Here is a 17,272-nt window from a genome sequence, read left to right as displayed (position 1 = left end):
TACTCGCACAGCAAGCAGGGTAATTCAATTGCCACATTGTTGCAATTGTCCACCTGACCATTTTCATTACAATTTTCATTTTCATTTTCGATTTCCATTCCGATTCGTTTCGATTGCAATCATTAAACTATTTTGCTGTGTCTCTGTGTGTGTGTGTGTGTGGTGACAGATTCCGTCAGGTTTGCACGTGGTTTGTGAACCAGAAATGGTTCGACAATGTTGTCCTATTGTTCATCGCACTCAATTGCATAACTTTGGCCATGGAAAGACCAAACATCCCTCCAAGCAGCACCGAAAGATTGTTCCTGTCAACAGCCAATTACGTGTTCACCGTCGTCTTCACTGTCGAAATGTTCATTAAGGTCAGTTCAACTCTCTCTCTCTCTCTCTCTCGTATCAAAGCAACTTTCGACTACTAATCAGACAAATTATTGTTTATAGGTAGTTGCCACGGGCATGTTTTATGGCCCGGATGCATATTTCACATCCGGCTGGAATATCATGGATGGATCTTTGGTTACAATATCGATAATAGATTTGTTAATGTCATTGATTAGCGAATCGAGTCCCCGGATATTTGGGATTTTAAGGGTAAGTTTGGTCCACAAAAATGCAACGCAAAACACAATCGCAATACAGAAACGAAAAGCTCCTTGGGGGACACAAGCAGCTCAACTAATCGACTACCGAATAGATCATCATCAACAACAACAACAGCAACAGCGTCACGTCTCGACTTCACCACAAAAACAAAAAAAAAAAAAAAAAAAAAAAAAATACCACGTCTCACTTAAAAGAATATAAAAATGCTCGATATGAAAATGCAGCTATTATAATCGATTGCGCACGCGGCTCAAAAAAAAAAAGCAAAAAAAAAAAAAACAAAGCTCTAGCTATTGCTCGCTCGCTCGCTCCTTCGCTCTCTATCTCTCTTTCTCTCTCTTTTAACTCTAGCTCTATCTTTTTCTACAAATCACACTGCTACTCTATTGGCTACTCTGTGTATCTCTCTCTCTCTCTCTCTTGCTATCTGGCTACAACGCTATCTCTTTCTTTCTAATGCACACATCTCATCGTCAAAAACAAAAATCTCAACGTATACTTTAACTTCAAACAATCTCTCTTTTCTCTCTATCTCTGTCTGACGCTGTCTCTTTCACATTCTCTCTCTGTGTCTCTCTCTCGCTCTGACTCACTGTCTCTCTCTATAGTATATATTATATATTGTGTCTGAATCGGGCATTCCATATTAACCATAACATAAACTAAGACTAAACTAAAAACTCAATTAAAACTTAACCAAACCGATCTGCAGGTAAATTCTCGTGCTATATCTCATATAATGGCAAACAAAAAACAAACAAAAAATTACTCGTAACGCTTTTATCTCGAATTCAATCTATCTCTAACTATCTGTCTCTCTATATGTCACTCTATCTCTCTGTATATCTCTCGCTCTCTCTCTCTCTCTCTCTCTCTGTGTGTATGATGTTTGTGTGTGCGTAGAGCCCCCAAATTTGAAAGTGTTGAAAGTTTCCCTCCTCCCCATCCCAACATATATATCTTAAGTAATTTGTTGTCTCTCACCTTCATCTCGTTTGTATATAAACTATATATATGAATTATATAAGTATACTATAATATCTGTAATACGTAACTGCATATATGCATCTTCCCTTTTATAACCAAACCTCACATTTTACTTATAAACACATTTAACGGATCTGTAAGATTGAAATTTGAACAATTTCTGTAATAATCGGATTGTATTTTAGATTAATTTCCGATTCTATATCTCGTCAAAGTTATTCAGGTTTTTGAAGTTGTTACATTTGGACCACAAAATGCGTGTTTCAATTCCTACAGTTCCGGGCAATCCAATTACTTTTTAACTATAAAACGAAAGAAATTTGGAAAATTTTTAAACAACTTTATTAAACAGATGTTCCGATTCATTACGTTCCGACGTCTCCGAAAACTGTAGTTTTCTACTAGATGTTTCAATTCCACAAGTTCCATTGTATGCTGTTTAACTGCATTTCAAATTATTTTCTTAGGCATTATTCTACTGTTTCAATTCCATGCGTTCCATGGTGTGTGCTGCAATTTTATTAGACATGAACTACTTTTATACAAATTTGTTCAGTCATCATATAAATGAAGTGCAGTCCTTAATGAATGTAATTAATGCTCCAATTCCAATCGTTCCACATGTAGAAAACTTATATAAATGGCATACTCCTTACACATCCGCACTTGCATATTCTCGTTATCTCGTTATTTTCCAGATGTGTTCAATGTATAATCGTTTTGAAAGTCCCTCGTTCCGTTCTCGTTAGAAATCCGCCCCCCGAACCCCCGCCGCTCACCGCTTAAAGCCTTTATAACCTGCTCGCTCCTAACACACACGTATCTACTTCATTCCCATTTCTTTTTGGCTTCTGCTTAATTGTCACGTTCCGTTGCATTTTCAGTTTCTCCAAATGTTACCGCAAACAAAAAAAGAAAAAAAAAAACCAAAAATATATGTTTCAGTTTCAGTTTTCCACCCACTGGCGATCTCTCGTTGAAGGACTTAATATACATATATCTGATATGATTGATAACAAAACATTTGTCCTTTGACTAAACGATTCGACTGATTCGTGTTCTTGCCACTCTTGTTTCGCAGGTGTTTCGGCTACTTCGTTCCCTGAGGCCGCTGCGTGTGATTAACCGCGCCCCGGGTCTGAAACTAGTCGTGCAAACGCTCTTATCGTCCCTGCGTCCCATTGGCAACATTGTGCTCATCTGTTGCACCTTCTTCATCATCTTTGGCATCCTAGGCGTTCAACTCTTCAAGGGCACATTCTTCTACTGCGAGGGCGAGAACATCAAGAACGTTCGCAATGCGGACGAATGCCGTCGCATACCCGGCAACGTTTGGACCAATCGCAAATACAATTTCGATGACCTGGGCAAGGCACTCATGTCGCTCTTCGTGTTAAGCTCCCGCGATGGTTGGGTCAACATCATGTACACGGGACTGGATGCGGTCGGTGTGGATCAACAGCCGATTGTCAACTACAACGAATGGCGTTTGCTCTATTTCATTGCGTTCATACTGCTCGTCGGATTCTTTGTGCTCAACATGTTTGTGGGCGTTGTCGTTGAGAATTTCCATCGCTGTCGCGAGGAACAGGAAAAGGAGGAGAAAATCCGACGTGCCGCGAAGCGAGCACTGCAAATGGAGAAGAAGCGTCGACGCATGCATGAGCCACCGTATTACACAAACTATTCACCGACCCGAATGTTTGTTCACAATGTCGTCACCTCAAAGTACTTTGATCTGGCGATAGCAGCGGTCATCGGTCTCAATGTGGTCACCATGGCGATGGAGTATTACATGATGCCCAAGCCGTTGCAGTATGCACTGAAGATCTTCAACTATTTCTTCACCGCTGTCTTCATACTCGAGGCGAACATGAAACTGGTCGCCCTGGGTTGGCGTCTGTATCTCAAGGATCGATGGAATCAACTCGATGTCGGCATCGTTCTCCTCTCCATTGTGGGCATTGTACTCGAAGAGCTCGAGACGAACATCATACCGATTAATCCGACCATCATTCGGGTGATGCGAGTGCTGCGCATTGCTCGGGTCTTGAAACTCCTGAAGATGGCGAAAGGGATTCGAGCGTTGCTCGACACCGTGATGCAAGCATTGCCACAGGTTGGCAATCTGGGACTGCTGTTCTTTTTGCTGTTCTTCATATTTGCGGCGCTGGGCGTGGAACTGTTTGGGCGTCTGGAGTGCTCGGATGAGATACCGTGCCAGGGGCTGGGCGAGCACGCGCACTTCGCCAACTTTGGCATGGCTTTCCTCACATTGTTTCGCGTAGCGACTGGCGACAACTGGAACGGCATCATGAAGGACACGCTGAGGGATAATTGCGATGACGCAGCCGATTGTGTGCGCAATTGTTGCGTCAGCTCGGTTATTGCTCCCATATTCTTTGTGATATTCGTTCTTATGGCGCAATTCGTTTTAGTGAACGTCGTCGTGGCTGTACTGATGAAACACCTCGAGGAGAGCCACAAGCAAATGGAAGACGAGCTCGATATGGAGGTTGAGCTCGAGCGCGAATTGGTCCGCGAACAGGAGTTTGCACAGGAGCAAAAACTGTGCCAGCAGCTGGCGGAGGCGCAAAGCAAAGCGGCAGCTCCGCCCCGGCCATTGGCCAAAGTCAAATCGCTGCCCAAGAACTTCATCTATAGCACACCGTCGCTGGATAAAAAGTTCCCCAGTCCCGCCAGCCTAACGACTGCCGGTGGCAACACAGGCAGCAGCAGCAACAATCAATTGGTTGCTCTGCCATCGATGACGACGACGGCAGCGGCGGCGGGACGTCGTCAGACCATTCAATACTTCCAACAACAACAACTGCAGCAGCAACAGCAGCAACATCAACATCAACATCAACAGCAGCAGCAGCAGCAACAGCATCTGCAACAGCTGCAGCAACAACACAGCGGCTTGGGTTTGAGCCTGGCCGAAATGGGCAATGCGCTGACGCCTCAGGCGCTGGGCGCTCGGTTGGGCGAACCCTTTGGCGTTGGCCCCGTGACGGGTGGTGCAATGACCGCCTCCGGTTCGGAGGGTCATGGGTTGCAACTGCCGCCACTGGGCCGGCGGGGGAGACGCGCCTCGGCTGCCGCCGGCTTCCGCAAGCGCGGCGTATTGTCCAAGGAGCGTTCGCTCGACGAACAGGCCATCAGAAGGCGCAATCTGGAGGCGAAGCGCACCAGCTGCGACTCGTTGCCGTGGGGCGGCGATGCTCTCGACTATCGACGCGGCACCATCTTCGAAAGCCTAGAGTCCGATGGAGGCGGCGGTAGCGTTGGCGGTGGCGGCAGTGGTGGTCCATTATCATCCAGCTATGATTTGGATGTGGATGTGCGCAGCATACGAAGCGCTGAGGTGCCACGTTGTCCACGCCTCGATGGCATCATCGATGGCACTGATGCCGATGATGTCGATGCCGATACCGCAGCTGCTGATGCCGACAACGAAGCAGAGCCGCCACAACCACAATCACAGCAACAACCACAGCAACAGCCTCATGCTCAGCCCCAACCTCAGTCCCAACTCCAATCACAGTCCACGCCCCTATCATCATCATCATCGATCACGCCATCGGCCATCATCAATATGACGCCCACCGTAACACAGCAACAGCAACAGCAGCATTCGCAACCGCGTCGTCCCTTCGGCTGGTCGCAGTCTGTCGATCAGGGTTGCCTCCTGGGCGGACGCAGCAGTCTGCTGTTGTCCGTGCCACGCTCGATGCCGCCGCGCAGTCGCAGCGGCAGCACGAAGCAGCTGTTCAAGCAGCAAGCGCTCGACGAGGACGCCGACATGATGGACGAGAATTCGCTGCTGTTGCCCGCAGCTGTTGCCACGTTGCCACCTCAATCATCGGGTGGTTCCGCTTCGGCTTCAGCTTCAGCTTCCGGCTCGGCATCCGCTTCGGCTTCCGCTTCCGGTTCGGGTTCACTCAATGTCTCGGGCAACAGCAACAGCGGAAGTGTCGGTCCCGTGAGCGATGCGCCAGCGTTGAGTAAGTCAGACTCAGCGGACATCCTGCGCATCATCAGCGAGCGACGTCGCATGGATCAGCGGGATCAATGCGGCAACGAGGACAGCGACTACAATGAGCTGTTGCTCGTCAAATCGCCGCAATCATCGACGGACTAAACTTAAGCTATCTCTATCTCACTCTTTTACACATACAAGCCACACACACTCTCGCTCACACACACGCCACATTTCACTGAGGGTTCGGCTTGCTTTCATCTGAAAGTGTTATCGATAACGACAAGTTTGCACAATACATTTATAGGCACTCGACAAACTTTACTTTTCCCCCACATTTTCTAGCCTTTGATTCGATAAACATGCTTGCTGCAGTCTATCGATTATAATTTGCTATTAAATGTGTTATCGATAACAATCAATTTGGTCAACATACCTTTAAATTCCCCAGAACTCTTATAGATATCGATACAATGGTCTCCCGATTAACTCTAACCGAAATTGTTATTAATTAAATTCATAATTTGCTATTCAGTGTGTTATCGATGACGATAAATTTACAAAACAAGACAAAATAGTCTCATCAGTCTTAGATAGTTGACACTCCTTTCGCTTAACTTATTCTCTTTAGTCTAACATCTACAAATTCATCAGGCAAATTGTTATCGATAACTATCGAATTGAGGAAATAAGCCTGACACACACACTATGTCTATCTCTCACACACAATTACACCACACACACATGTAACTGTAGCCTGTGCTAACTTTAGGGAATTTTCCAAGTGCTCAGTTTGAAGAAAGAAAAACTAAAACCCACAAAAAAAATAAAAAAATAAAAAGAAAACCCGTTAGTTCATAGGCAATTAATGGTAACGATAAACGATTAACGATAAAATTACTCATTAGAGTTTAGGGCGTTAACTGTAAACTGTAAAACTGTAAACTGTAACTGTAAAACAATTAACGTAACGATAACGATAACGATTACTTCTCAAAACTAGAGCGTTCTCTAACCAAACAAACAAAAAAGTGGTAAATACCAAAATAAAATTACAAATAAATGAAAATGTCAACTGTTTTTAGTGCAATCTACGGTTTTCATAAGTTTAGCAACACAATGCGAAAAGGTATCAAAAAACTTATCGATAACACAGAACAAAGAACAAAGAACACACAAAATGTTGTATAGAGCGTTTTCCGTTTCAAACCAATATCGATAAATGAAACTGATATATACAAGTATGTATGTGTGTATACAAAAAAGAAAAACAAGCGTTATATGCGATATAAATATATATACAGTTATACATAATAATATATATACGAGATCTATATATATATATATATAAGAGAGTACGTGCATACATGATGGAAATTGTGAACAAAAAAAAAATCATCAACTCTGTGATTAGCTCTTAAAGTTTAAACATTTATATAAACTATATACAAACAAGTAAAACGACAAAAGCGATGAGATGAGAAGAAACCAAATACTAAATGTATCTACACTACACACACAACCTCTAGAATATGTATATATATAGGGCATCTGATGTGTATTGCATTGTACTGTATTGTATTGAATTGTATTGTATTGGATCGTATTGTATTGTATTGTATTGTATTTTATGTAGTCTAGTCAAAACGATAACGATTAACGATAACAAAAAAAAAGCTGATGCAGTATTCACACATTGATAAGCAATATCAAGTTTAGCTCGTTAAGATGATACACACAAAAATACTAAACAAACAAAACATACCAAAGTACTACCAACAAAAAATACCAAATAAGAAAACCTGCATTGTTGCCACTTTTCATAAGAAAACAAAACACACATTTATGAAAACGAATTTACATAGTTACTTAACAATAGAAGGAAACTCACTCTATCTATCTCCCTCTCTCTCTCTCCGTGACTTTTTCCTCCTCTAACAACTGGACAATCTTTCAGCTAGAGCGCGCTCTCTTTCTCGCTCATTTTCAATAAAATTGTGCCAAACGAAAAACGAAAAGAATAATACTAAATCGTGCTGTCACTCTCTACGCTCTCTATCTCACACACAGAAAGTAAGGGTAATTAGAGTATGTTAACTTGTTTATGTAGTTTAAAAGAAGAAAAAACTGAATAAAGGCGCCCACTCTCTTTCCTTCTCTATTCGACGATAATAAATCGCTATACCCAAAGGTTTATTTTTATATAGATCAGAGATGAAGATGAAAAGAAAACTAACGGGCAAACGGGCAAAATACCGAAAATACTACAAAAACAAAAAAAAAACAATTTAGTGTTAAAAATGTAGCATACGTAGTCAAAACTTTTAATGGATAGTTGAAATATACTAATATACATACATATATACCTTACTGCAATATATTTATATAAAGAAAAAAAGCCAGAAACTATAATTTCCCCCCCCCCCCCCCCCCCCCTCTACAAATTGTCGGAACCCCGGAACAACTTGATGTCGTAGCATTTATATATAAACCAGAAGAAAAAACAAAAGCAAAGTATTAGAGAAATTTATAAACTAACTACTAGAGTATATACTGTATATGTATATATGAAACTATCAACGAATTACAATAGCTAACCTAAAAAGTCAGCACAAAAGGCGGTAGGATGAAGATGAAGGTGAAGATGAATAAGAAGGAGAAGGAGAAGAAAACACTGTCAATTTCTCAACATGGTCTAAAGAAAACAAATTTCCAAAAACAAAAAATTAAAAGGCATTTTTTACACTCTTTGTAGAATCGAAAAGAAGTATCGATAACGATTACTATCTATAGCATACCCAAGTTTAGATAAACTTTTGACAACACACACACACAGACACAGACACATACACATACACACACACACACCACAAAGCAACAAATCGAACTTAGAAACTTTATTGCTATTTACGAATCGGGGCGAAAACACATTTATACAACAGCAACAACAACAACAACAACAAATTGAAACAAATTTAATTATTATATAATAATTTCATCTGTGCCTTTCTCTACGAATATACGATCTATGTATAAATACAAATTACGAAATATATACATATATATAGATATATACTTATGAACTACTTTATACTACTTCCACATGTGCTCTTCTCTATACACACACATATACACAATCACACACACACACACCACACACATACACTTTTAATACTCTCTCTCAATTTGGAACTCATTCTCAGATATTGTCTCTTTTTCTATCTAGCGATAGCATTCAAGTCCAATCAATCTGTTTATAAGATATTTAACGATTTTGCCATTTATCGATACTTATCGATCACTTTGTGACTTTGCCTACACTCATGAAGCAGCTAACTGCTAAACAACTGCTTGTCCGTCAAGCAGTTCACAACACTCTCAAGCAGTGCAGCAAGTAACTTCAAATCTCAACAGCTCTATCTTTTATTATCTGTCTCACTCTCACTCTTACTATCTCTCTCTCTCTCTCTCTCTCTCTCTCTCTCTCTCTCTCTCTAACACAGCAAACAGATGGGCAGCAATAAACTCAAAAAAAAGATGTAATTTCATTTAAACTTGCGACACTTTAACACGGCTAATTTAAACGTTTGTATCTAGAAAAATATTCGTGCAGTCAAAAGCGTATTTCAAATTTTACGAAACTATTTCAAAATTGTACCCAGTTCATAAAAGCAATGAGCAGTATTTTTAAAGCATATTTAAAGGACTTTTCAACTATAAAAATATAAAACATGTGCAGCATTTAAATGCCAGTTGAGTGTTGTGAAAACAAATTAAATGCTGTCAGAAACAGTATTTCAAAGTAGAAAATATAAAACAAGCTACAATCGAGTGTGCTCGACTGTGAGATACCCGCTGCCCATTTTGAATGAAAGTAAAACAGTGCGGTATTATTTTTCCTCAAATATACCGAATTAATATACCGCAAAAATACTTAAAATACATCAGAGACTATGTTTTTGGTATATTAATATGGTAGTATATCTGAAATATACCTACAGTTATGTTTTCGGTATATTGATATGATATTAATGTACCACAATATGTCAAATGCTATCTTTTTGGTATTTTGATATATAGTACTACATTCAAAATATACCATCGAGTGCAAAATATACCAAATTGTCAGCCAAGGCAAACCCTTTTAACCTATGGGTAGCGGGTATGCAAATTACACAAGTTCACACCGTAAATTTGAATTTCCGAAAAAAGCGTTTAATAAATCATTTCAAAATTACGAACAAGTGCGCCCATCTGAAGAATAGTTTAATTGAAGTAGAGGAAGTAGCAGAGCAAGCAAAGAAACAACAAAAAATAAATCATTTTTGAAATAAAAAAAATAACACACAGACACACACACACACATGAAAAACACTTGATGAAACTACATAATAATAATAATAATAAAACTAAAATTAAATGATATTTACTTAAGCCTACTAATAAAAGTACATAAAACCCAACACGTAACATCTTTATAGGTTAATGCGCTGGTAGTTTCGAATGAATTTTTTTTTTGTAATTTTTTAACTTAGCTGCTTGGATATGGATAAAACGAATACACTTTTTTGAGAGCATGTAAGACCCCGCACTATAAAACAAAACAAAACAAAACAAACCAAAGAAAAAACCGAAAACAAAAAATTACTACAACAAAAAACAAAACAACAAATATAAAGTGAGTTTTTTTTTTCTTGTTGATTAATAATTAGGTAAAAGGGCTACAAAACATAAGTTAATTAGAAAAAATATAAAAAACAAAAAAGTTGCCGAAGCTGCACGAAAAAGTAAAAAAAAATACAATATAAAAAAATTATATAGCAATTTGAACGGATAAAATATAAAATTTGCTTTTAGCCAAGAAAGGAATGAAACATGAGAACAAATATGAATAATAATATTGATAAGAATAATAATGACACAAAGCAAAAGAAGCCAATAACGAAATTGAGCACTATTTCCAACTGTCTCTCTAACTAGCAAACTACAAACTTGAAAAACACAAACACACACATGCTAACAGTAAACTAAAGGAAACACAAAAGAAACCCCGAAAAGAATATAACGTTGTAAACATTTCGTTGCGTACCTTTTGCGTTCAAAGAAATGCATTAAATGTGTATTGTACATTGGTTTGAAACTACCACTGAAAACTGCTCTATGTATGGCCCATATATACACAATATATGTATGTATATATATATCTAAATATGTATACTTCATTATGTATATAAGCAAAAACAAAGAGCATTATGAATTAAACAGAAATTTTGAAAAGAACGCGCTGCTGTTTTTAATTTTCGAGTGGCGCCATCTGCGTAGCAGTAACCGCAAAAAGGCTGGCGCCATCTTTGATCGCATAACTGTAACTGCTAAGGTTCTCGACGGTTGTGAGCGCCATCTGTGCAATTGAAGGTGGCGCCATCTTTGGCAGTAGTGTGGCTATGAATGTTCTTGGCAACCGCAATCACCCTGTATATCATGCGACATGCACGTGAACTGCTTGTAAGCAGTCGACTGTGCTAAATTCAAAATTTCAAAACGGTTACCGATCTTGAAATAGTTTCCTGGCTGGCGACAGTTAATCAATGACATCAAAATGTTGCTGCCTCTCCACCTCCACCTTCACCTCCTCCTCCAACGATTCAGGTGTTATCTCGTTGGACGTGATGCGAGTCGTGCGCTAGTTTTGTATATTCATATTGTTTGTGTTGTTTTACAGCTGCCTTGGGTTATTAATGGGTAAGTGACATTGCATTTTTCGCCTGGGCTTTCTTACGCTTTTGTCTTATTGTCAATTTTCTCTTTGTTGTATAAGCATTTACCTTCCCTCTTCCCTCTTTCCTCCTCTCTCCCGCCCAATCATCATATAACGCTGTGAACTGAACTTCGCGCGGGGAGCCATTAAAAACCGACACAACAAAAACAAAAACAAAAAAAAAAAGAAAAAAGACGACATCCCATCCCGCAAAAGTCAAGTGAAAATATATTTTTTGGCGCCGTTGCTGTTGTAACAAAACCATCCAGCCTCCGCCCTCCCCTTTCCCCGCTGACCTCTACCTGAGCACAGCTTCCTCCTTAACTAAGCGCTGACACTGAAACTGCTTAGTTTGCCTCCCAACTCCTCGACTCCCCTCCCCCCCTTTGATGTGTGTGTCTCCATCATCTTCGCGGGATTTGAAGCAATCTGCGCTCATTTGCTTCTCTCTGTTCGCGTTTGCGTTTTTAATTAACGGCGGTTTCTTCTATTGCTTCACATGAAGATTGCAAATGAAGTAATTATCAAAAAATATACAACAACAACAAAAACAAAAACGACTAAACAAAACTATAATAATCATAAAAATCTGTTACGACGAAAGAAAAATCAACGGCATTTAGTTCAGTTTCAGTTTTAGTTTCAACTTCAGTTTCAGTTCAACAGTTTGAGTTCAACACGTTGTTGTAACATTGCATAGTGTTTTTTGTTTTTGTTTTTATTTTGTTTTCTCTCCTTGACGTGAAATGCGTTCATGGTCAATGTGTGAAAACCTGATGTAACCGTTATGCGATGACCCCATCGCACTCAAGTGCCGTGTACTTTGCCCTCTTTTGCAACTCTTTCCATACACTAGCAGAGCTCTCAGATAATGTAGGTGGCAATCGATAAATAATCGATAATTACTTTTTTCGATGATTATTAATTCATTTGGTTTAGTTTCATTAAAATAAAGTCTATCGATAAATAATCGATAATTGCTTTTCTCGATGATACCGATATATGATTCGTTCTAAACTCTTTGCACCAAACTAGTTCATTATTAATTTATTTGGTTTAGTTTCACTAAAATAAAATCTATCGATAAATAATCGATAATTGCTTTTCTCGATTTTATCAATATATGGAATCTTCTACACTCTTTATTCCAAATAACATTATTACTCATTTATTTGGATTAGTTTCATAAAAATAAAGACTATCGTTAATCGAAAACTTTATCGATAACTAACAAAAATCATCTAATTTATTACCTAATTTCATAATTAATTAATTCAATATTGATATTACTCTACCACTCTTCTATTTATTTGAACAACATTTGTTATTGTTGACAACTTTCAAGCAAAAGATGCAAAATTTATCGATAGGTAGGATCGATAAGTTTTAAGTTCATTGTTGAACTCTTTCATTTTTAATTGGTCTCTCTTTCTACATCAAGTTCTGCATCGGTCGCATCATCATGATGCGGCAAATCCCAACAAAATGAATTTCATTCATAAAAGCAATAAAAAAAAAAAACCAGTGATCATAAAATATTTAAATAAAATAAAAGATTTCTCTTCTATGTGAAGCTTGAAGTTAAACGTCAACTAAAAGTTGAAGTTTGCTTCAAAGAAGACGACGAAGAAAATAAGTGAAAATTTATACACATAAAAGTCCGCATTTAATTTGAATTATATAACTTGAGTTGAGCTTGAACCTAACCCAAATACACTGGATCAGCTATTTAGAAAGGAGAGAGAGTCTCGAGAGTATTTATTTATTTATGACATAATGCAGACGAACAAACAGAACATAAAACAATTTAACGTTCAATTTTGGGAATTAATTAACATGATTATAAACGTTGATTTTATTCATTCTCGGAGCGATTTCAATAATTTGTTTTTCATTTGAAATTGATTTTAAATTTAAATCAAAACTTAATTTCGATTTAAATTACAAAGATACAAAAAGTATTTTATAGCATAATTTTGTTTATAAGTCGGTCAGTTAACTCTTCGCATTTAACTGACACACTTTCAAATTACTTTTCAACCACTGTGCGTAGAATGCACAGTGCTGTAAGAAATGAGTTCCCCGAAATGTCATTTACAATGATTCGATTCCGATTCGCCCCGTTGAATGGCTGTCAAACTTGTGTATTTACGAATATACTCGGTATTTGCATTCGGTTTTTTTTTTTCTTTTAGTAGCACTTTATTATTTATTCACTGTTAAGTTAAACATTTCATCTCGTTGTTGTTGGTGGGGTCTTTTTTTTCTTCTTTTTTCTTGACACTTTCACTTTTCTCATTAAAATATGAGACCGGGCCCAGAGCTAAGACGATCCAGACGTTGGGTCCACCAACGACAGGTTTGTCGCCGCTGACAGCATTACAATATACGAATATAAGTAAATGAATACGAATACGAATACGAATACGAATGCTATTCACATGACAGTCCCTAACCTCAAATTCACTTACATGCCCATTTACATATGTCTTTCGAGATTTCATTAGCATCTTTCTCTCTCCTTCTCTTCATTCGCATCTCTACTTTACACACCTTTAGCTCAGCCCATCTTTCACCCTCTCTTTTAGTCCGTTACTTTTCTTCCTCTCTCACTCTTTGTTCAACTGGATTGGGCATTCAATCGAATTATATTTTGGAAAACTCTAATTCGAAAATGTAATGAAAAAAGTGAATTAAGAAATATCATTTTTAAATTTGATTTCAGTTAATAAAGTAATATTAATAAAATAATAAATTCTATAGAATTGAAAACCTTTCTCAAAAATAAATAAAGCTTTTTAAAATTTATGTTTTTAGAACTATTTATATAATTATAAAAATTGAGTATATATTCAATTTGTATATGAATCACAACCTAAGACAAATATTTCATTGCTAAACAATATTATTATATCTTTTTTGCAAGATTGATCTTTGTAAGATCGAAAACTTTTTAAATCAAGAGTGTTTTAATCTATTTTTTTCCTCTGTGTATGTTACTAAAATGATTACATTGCTATAGCTGTATTTTAGTTTTCGCTACCTTTTCCCTTTTCATGTAATTTTGGTAATAAACTGTAAACCTGTTTCTATATGTCTACCTTAATTCACGATCACCGATCACCCCGTCACTGCAATCTGATGTCGAACTACATTGCTTCTGGTAGCATCTTCAAAAAAAAAAAAAAAAAAAAAAAAAAAAAAAAAAAAAAAAACGCGCACATTGTTTACCCTTTGCACACACACAGACAGAAGACACGACACTCAAAGCTGTGAATACACTCACAGACAACCATTCACTATGCAGTGAAGTCGCATTCATCTCAATTCTTCAGCGGAGAATTCCAGCATTCATGCTGCACTTTTTGGCAGCATTTTATCGTAGTTTTTGAGTGTGTGTGTGTGTTTTTTTTGTAGTACGAGATCTTAAGAACTGGTTTGGCAATTGTCGTCGGCTAAAACGAAGCGACAACTGCCACAAAAGCTAACGGTAAAGTTAAAGCACACAGCGAGTTGCACAGTTACATGTGCCTTAACTTAAACTTAACTTGATGATTTTTTTTTCCCCTCCTCAGCTTTTCGTGTAATTTGGAAAATTGAAAAAGCATTGCACGACATTTGGAGATCTTTGTTGTTTTTCTCTAACGACAAATTACACAATGTTTTCAAAGAGAGCTCGAGAGAGAGAGAGAGAGAGGGAAATCGGGTGAGTAACAGAGACAGAGAGAGGAACAACAATAAGAGAGAGAGAGAGGTTGTGATATGACAACTTTGTCGTTGTTTGCTGTGGTTGCTTGCAGCTCTGCTCGAAATTGGGAGCTCTGGGATTCAACTTGCTTGCAACGTGCAACAGCAAAACCGAATCACAGGTGTGAGTCCGAGTGTGAGTGTGAGTGTGTATGAGTGTAAACAGGTCAACGACAATAAAGCGCAACAGTAAAGCAAACCCAAAAAGCAAGTTGCCACATTGTGTTTTGGCTTTTCTTGAATGTTTCGTTTTCGTTTAGCCACAAATGAATGCATTCAGATACTAAAAACAACAACAACTAAATTAATTACCGAAATATTAAAGGCGCATAAATATTAGATTAATGATCTTAACGGTGTGTTAAACACGCTAATTAAGAGATCATTCATTTGTCACAGTATTGAGGCCCCTTTGGGCTCCATGATTGATGCGATCTGTGCGCTTCGATTGCTTCGTTTATTCACTTATTCGCTTAGCTCGGCTTATCTTTATTCTCCCCTCCCCTTCCCCTTCAGTTTCAGTTATTCATACAAGTGATAAAACCAAAATGTATAACATTAAGCAAACACTCACCTCACATACAATTTTATTAACTATATTATTCACTTTTTCAATTATATTTGCTGCAAAATAAAGAGAAGTAGAAAATGTAAATTTATAAATATTAAAATCATTTAATACAGTAAATACGAAAAGGTAAAAATTAATTAGTCAATAAGCGCTGTGAACAATAAATCAAATTTTAACTCTAGTGTGATCGACTTTGAGATACTTCGAACACATTTTCAATAGAATCATATTTCTAATATATACCACAATAATACTAAAATATATACATACCGTCTTCAATAAAACCATATTCTTAAAATATACTACAAAAATACTAAAATATAAATATAACATTCAATAAAACCACAAAGCCGCAAAAATACCAACATGGTATATCAATATTATACTACATTAAAAATAAAGACCATAAAGTACAAAAATAATTAGTCAATAAGAGTTGTAAACAATAAATCAAATTTCAACTCTAGTGTGCACGACTTTGAGATACTTCAAACACATTTTCAATAAAATCATATTCTTAAAATATACCACAAATATACCGCAATAATATTGAAATATAAATATAACATTCAATAAAACCACAAAACCGCAAATGCATTTACACTATTTATTTGGAGTGCTTAACTTGAATTGTTTAACTTATATTTTTTGATCAGGTATTTTAGTCAAGTTTTTCTTCTTAGTTTGTGGTAATTAGTTAAACTTGGCCTATTCTCTCGATTTAGTTGGCATGAACACTTTTGTTAATCATTGTAGCCGATGATGTATTCATTATTCATTACAGGAATACGGTTGTTGTTATTCAATGCTATTTATTTAATTTCTTTTAAGTTTTTTTTTTTTTTTTTTTGTGCATTCCCATCACGTATTTAATGATCATTTTTGCATTTTGCATTATCACTCATTTCACTTATTAGTTCCTTATCTCGTAATCTCACTCAATTGCGAGTTAAGTCACTTCAAGATGTGCTCACAACAGTTGAACTCATTTCGTTTGTCCCTCTTTTGCTTCTTTCTTTCGTTGCGATTCATTTTGTTGGTCTTCTTTTCTTTTTTTTTTTTTTTGGTTTTGGTTTTTGCGGTCGCATAACATCAAACATGAAGCAGCAACAACAACAACAACAACAATGCAACAATAGCGACAACGACATTCGTTTAACAAAATGCTTTTGCCTATTACAACATCGTCGATGACGCAGGGATTTCTTGTATTTCATTTTTTTTTTTTTTTTTTGTAGTTTTATTTTATTTTTTTGACAGCGTTCACTCTGTGTTGACTGCTACTGCACTTGCTTTGGCTCACTCTCGCTCTCATTCGCGTGCTCTCACTTTGTCTGTCTCCCTCTCTCGCGCTCGCGCTCGCTCTCTCTCTCAGCAATTGACGCTCTCACTCACGTCTGCAATCTGCTTTCGTTGGCTTAACGGTACAAATTTTGCACTCTAGTCTGTCTCTCACTTGCGCTTTCATGCTCACTCGCACTCCATCTTCGTCTCCGTCTCAGCCTAAGCAGCAGCTTTGCCGAGATTTTCAATTGTTGCTTTGTGTTGTTGTCTCTCGCGACGTCGCTGCCGCTGTCGACGCTGGCTGCGAACTTTTTGGGCTGCGCGTTTTTCAAATTGTTAG

General features: G+C 37.7%; 1 protein-coding gene across 19 annotated transcripts in view; it reads left to right on the top strand.

Annotated features, from left to right (window-relative positions):
• LOC117577879 (uncharacterized) overlaps nt 1-7,859 on the top strand; it is a 143,426-nt gene extending 135,567 nt beyond the window's left edge. For all 19 annotated transcript variants that reach the window (XM_034262855.2, XM_034262849.2, XM_034262850.2 and 16 more), the window contains 3 exons: nt 170-362; nt 442-591; nt 2,672-7,859. In XM_034262855.2, the coding sequence (XP_034118746.2) occupies nt 170-362; nt 442-591; nt 2,672-5,734 (3,406 nt within the window). In that variant the 3' untranslated portion in view covers nt 5,735-7,859. The remainder of the gene's footprint in view (nt 1-169; nt 363-441; nt 592-2,671) is intronic.
• Nucleotides 7,860-17,272: the final 9,413 nt, after the last annotated feature.

The sequence above is a fragment of the Drosophila albomicans genome, chromosome X (genome assembly GCF_009650485.2).
Source record: "Drosophila albomicans strain 15112-1751.03 chromosome X, ASM965048v2, whole genome shotgun sequence".
Lineage (NCBI taxonomy): Eukaryota > Metazoa > Arthropoda > Insecta > Diptera > Drosophilidae > Drosophila > Drosophila albomicans.
Note: the sequence above shows the minus strand (reverse complement) of the source record. Positions and strands in the feature narration are given on the sequence as shown.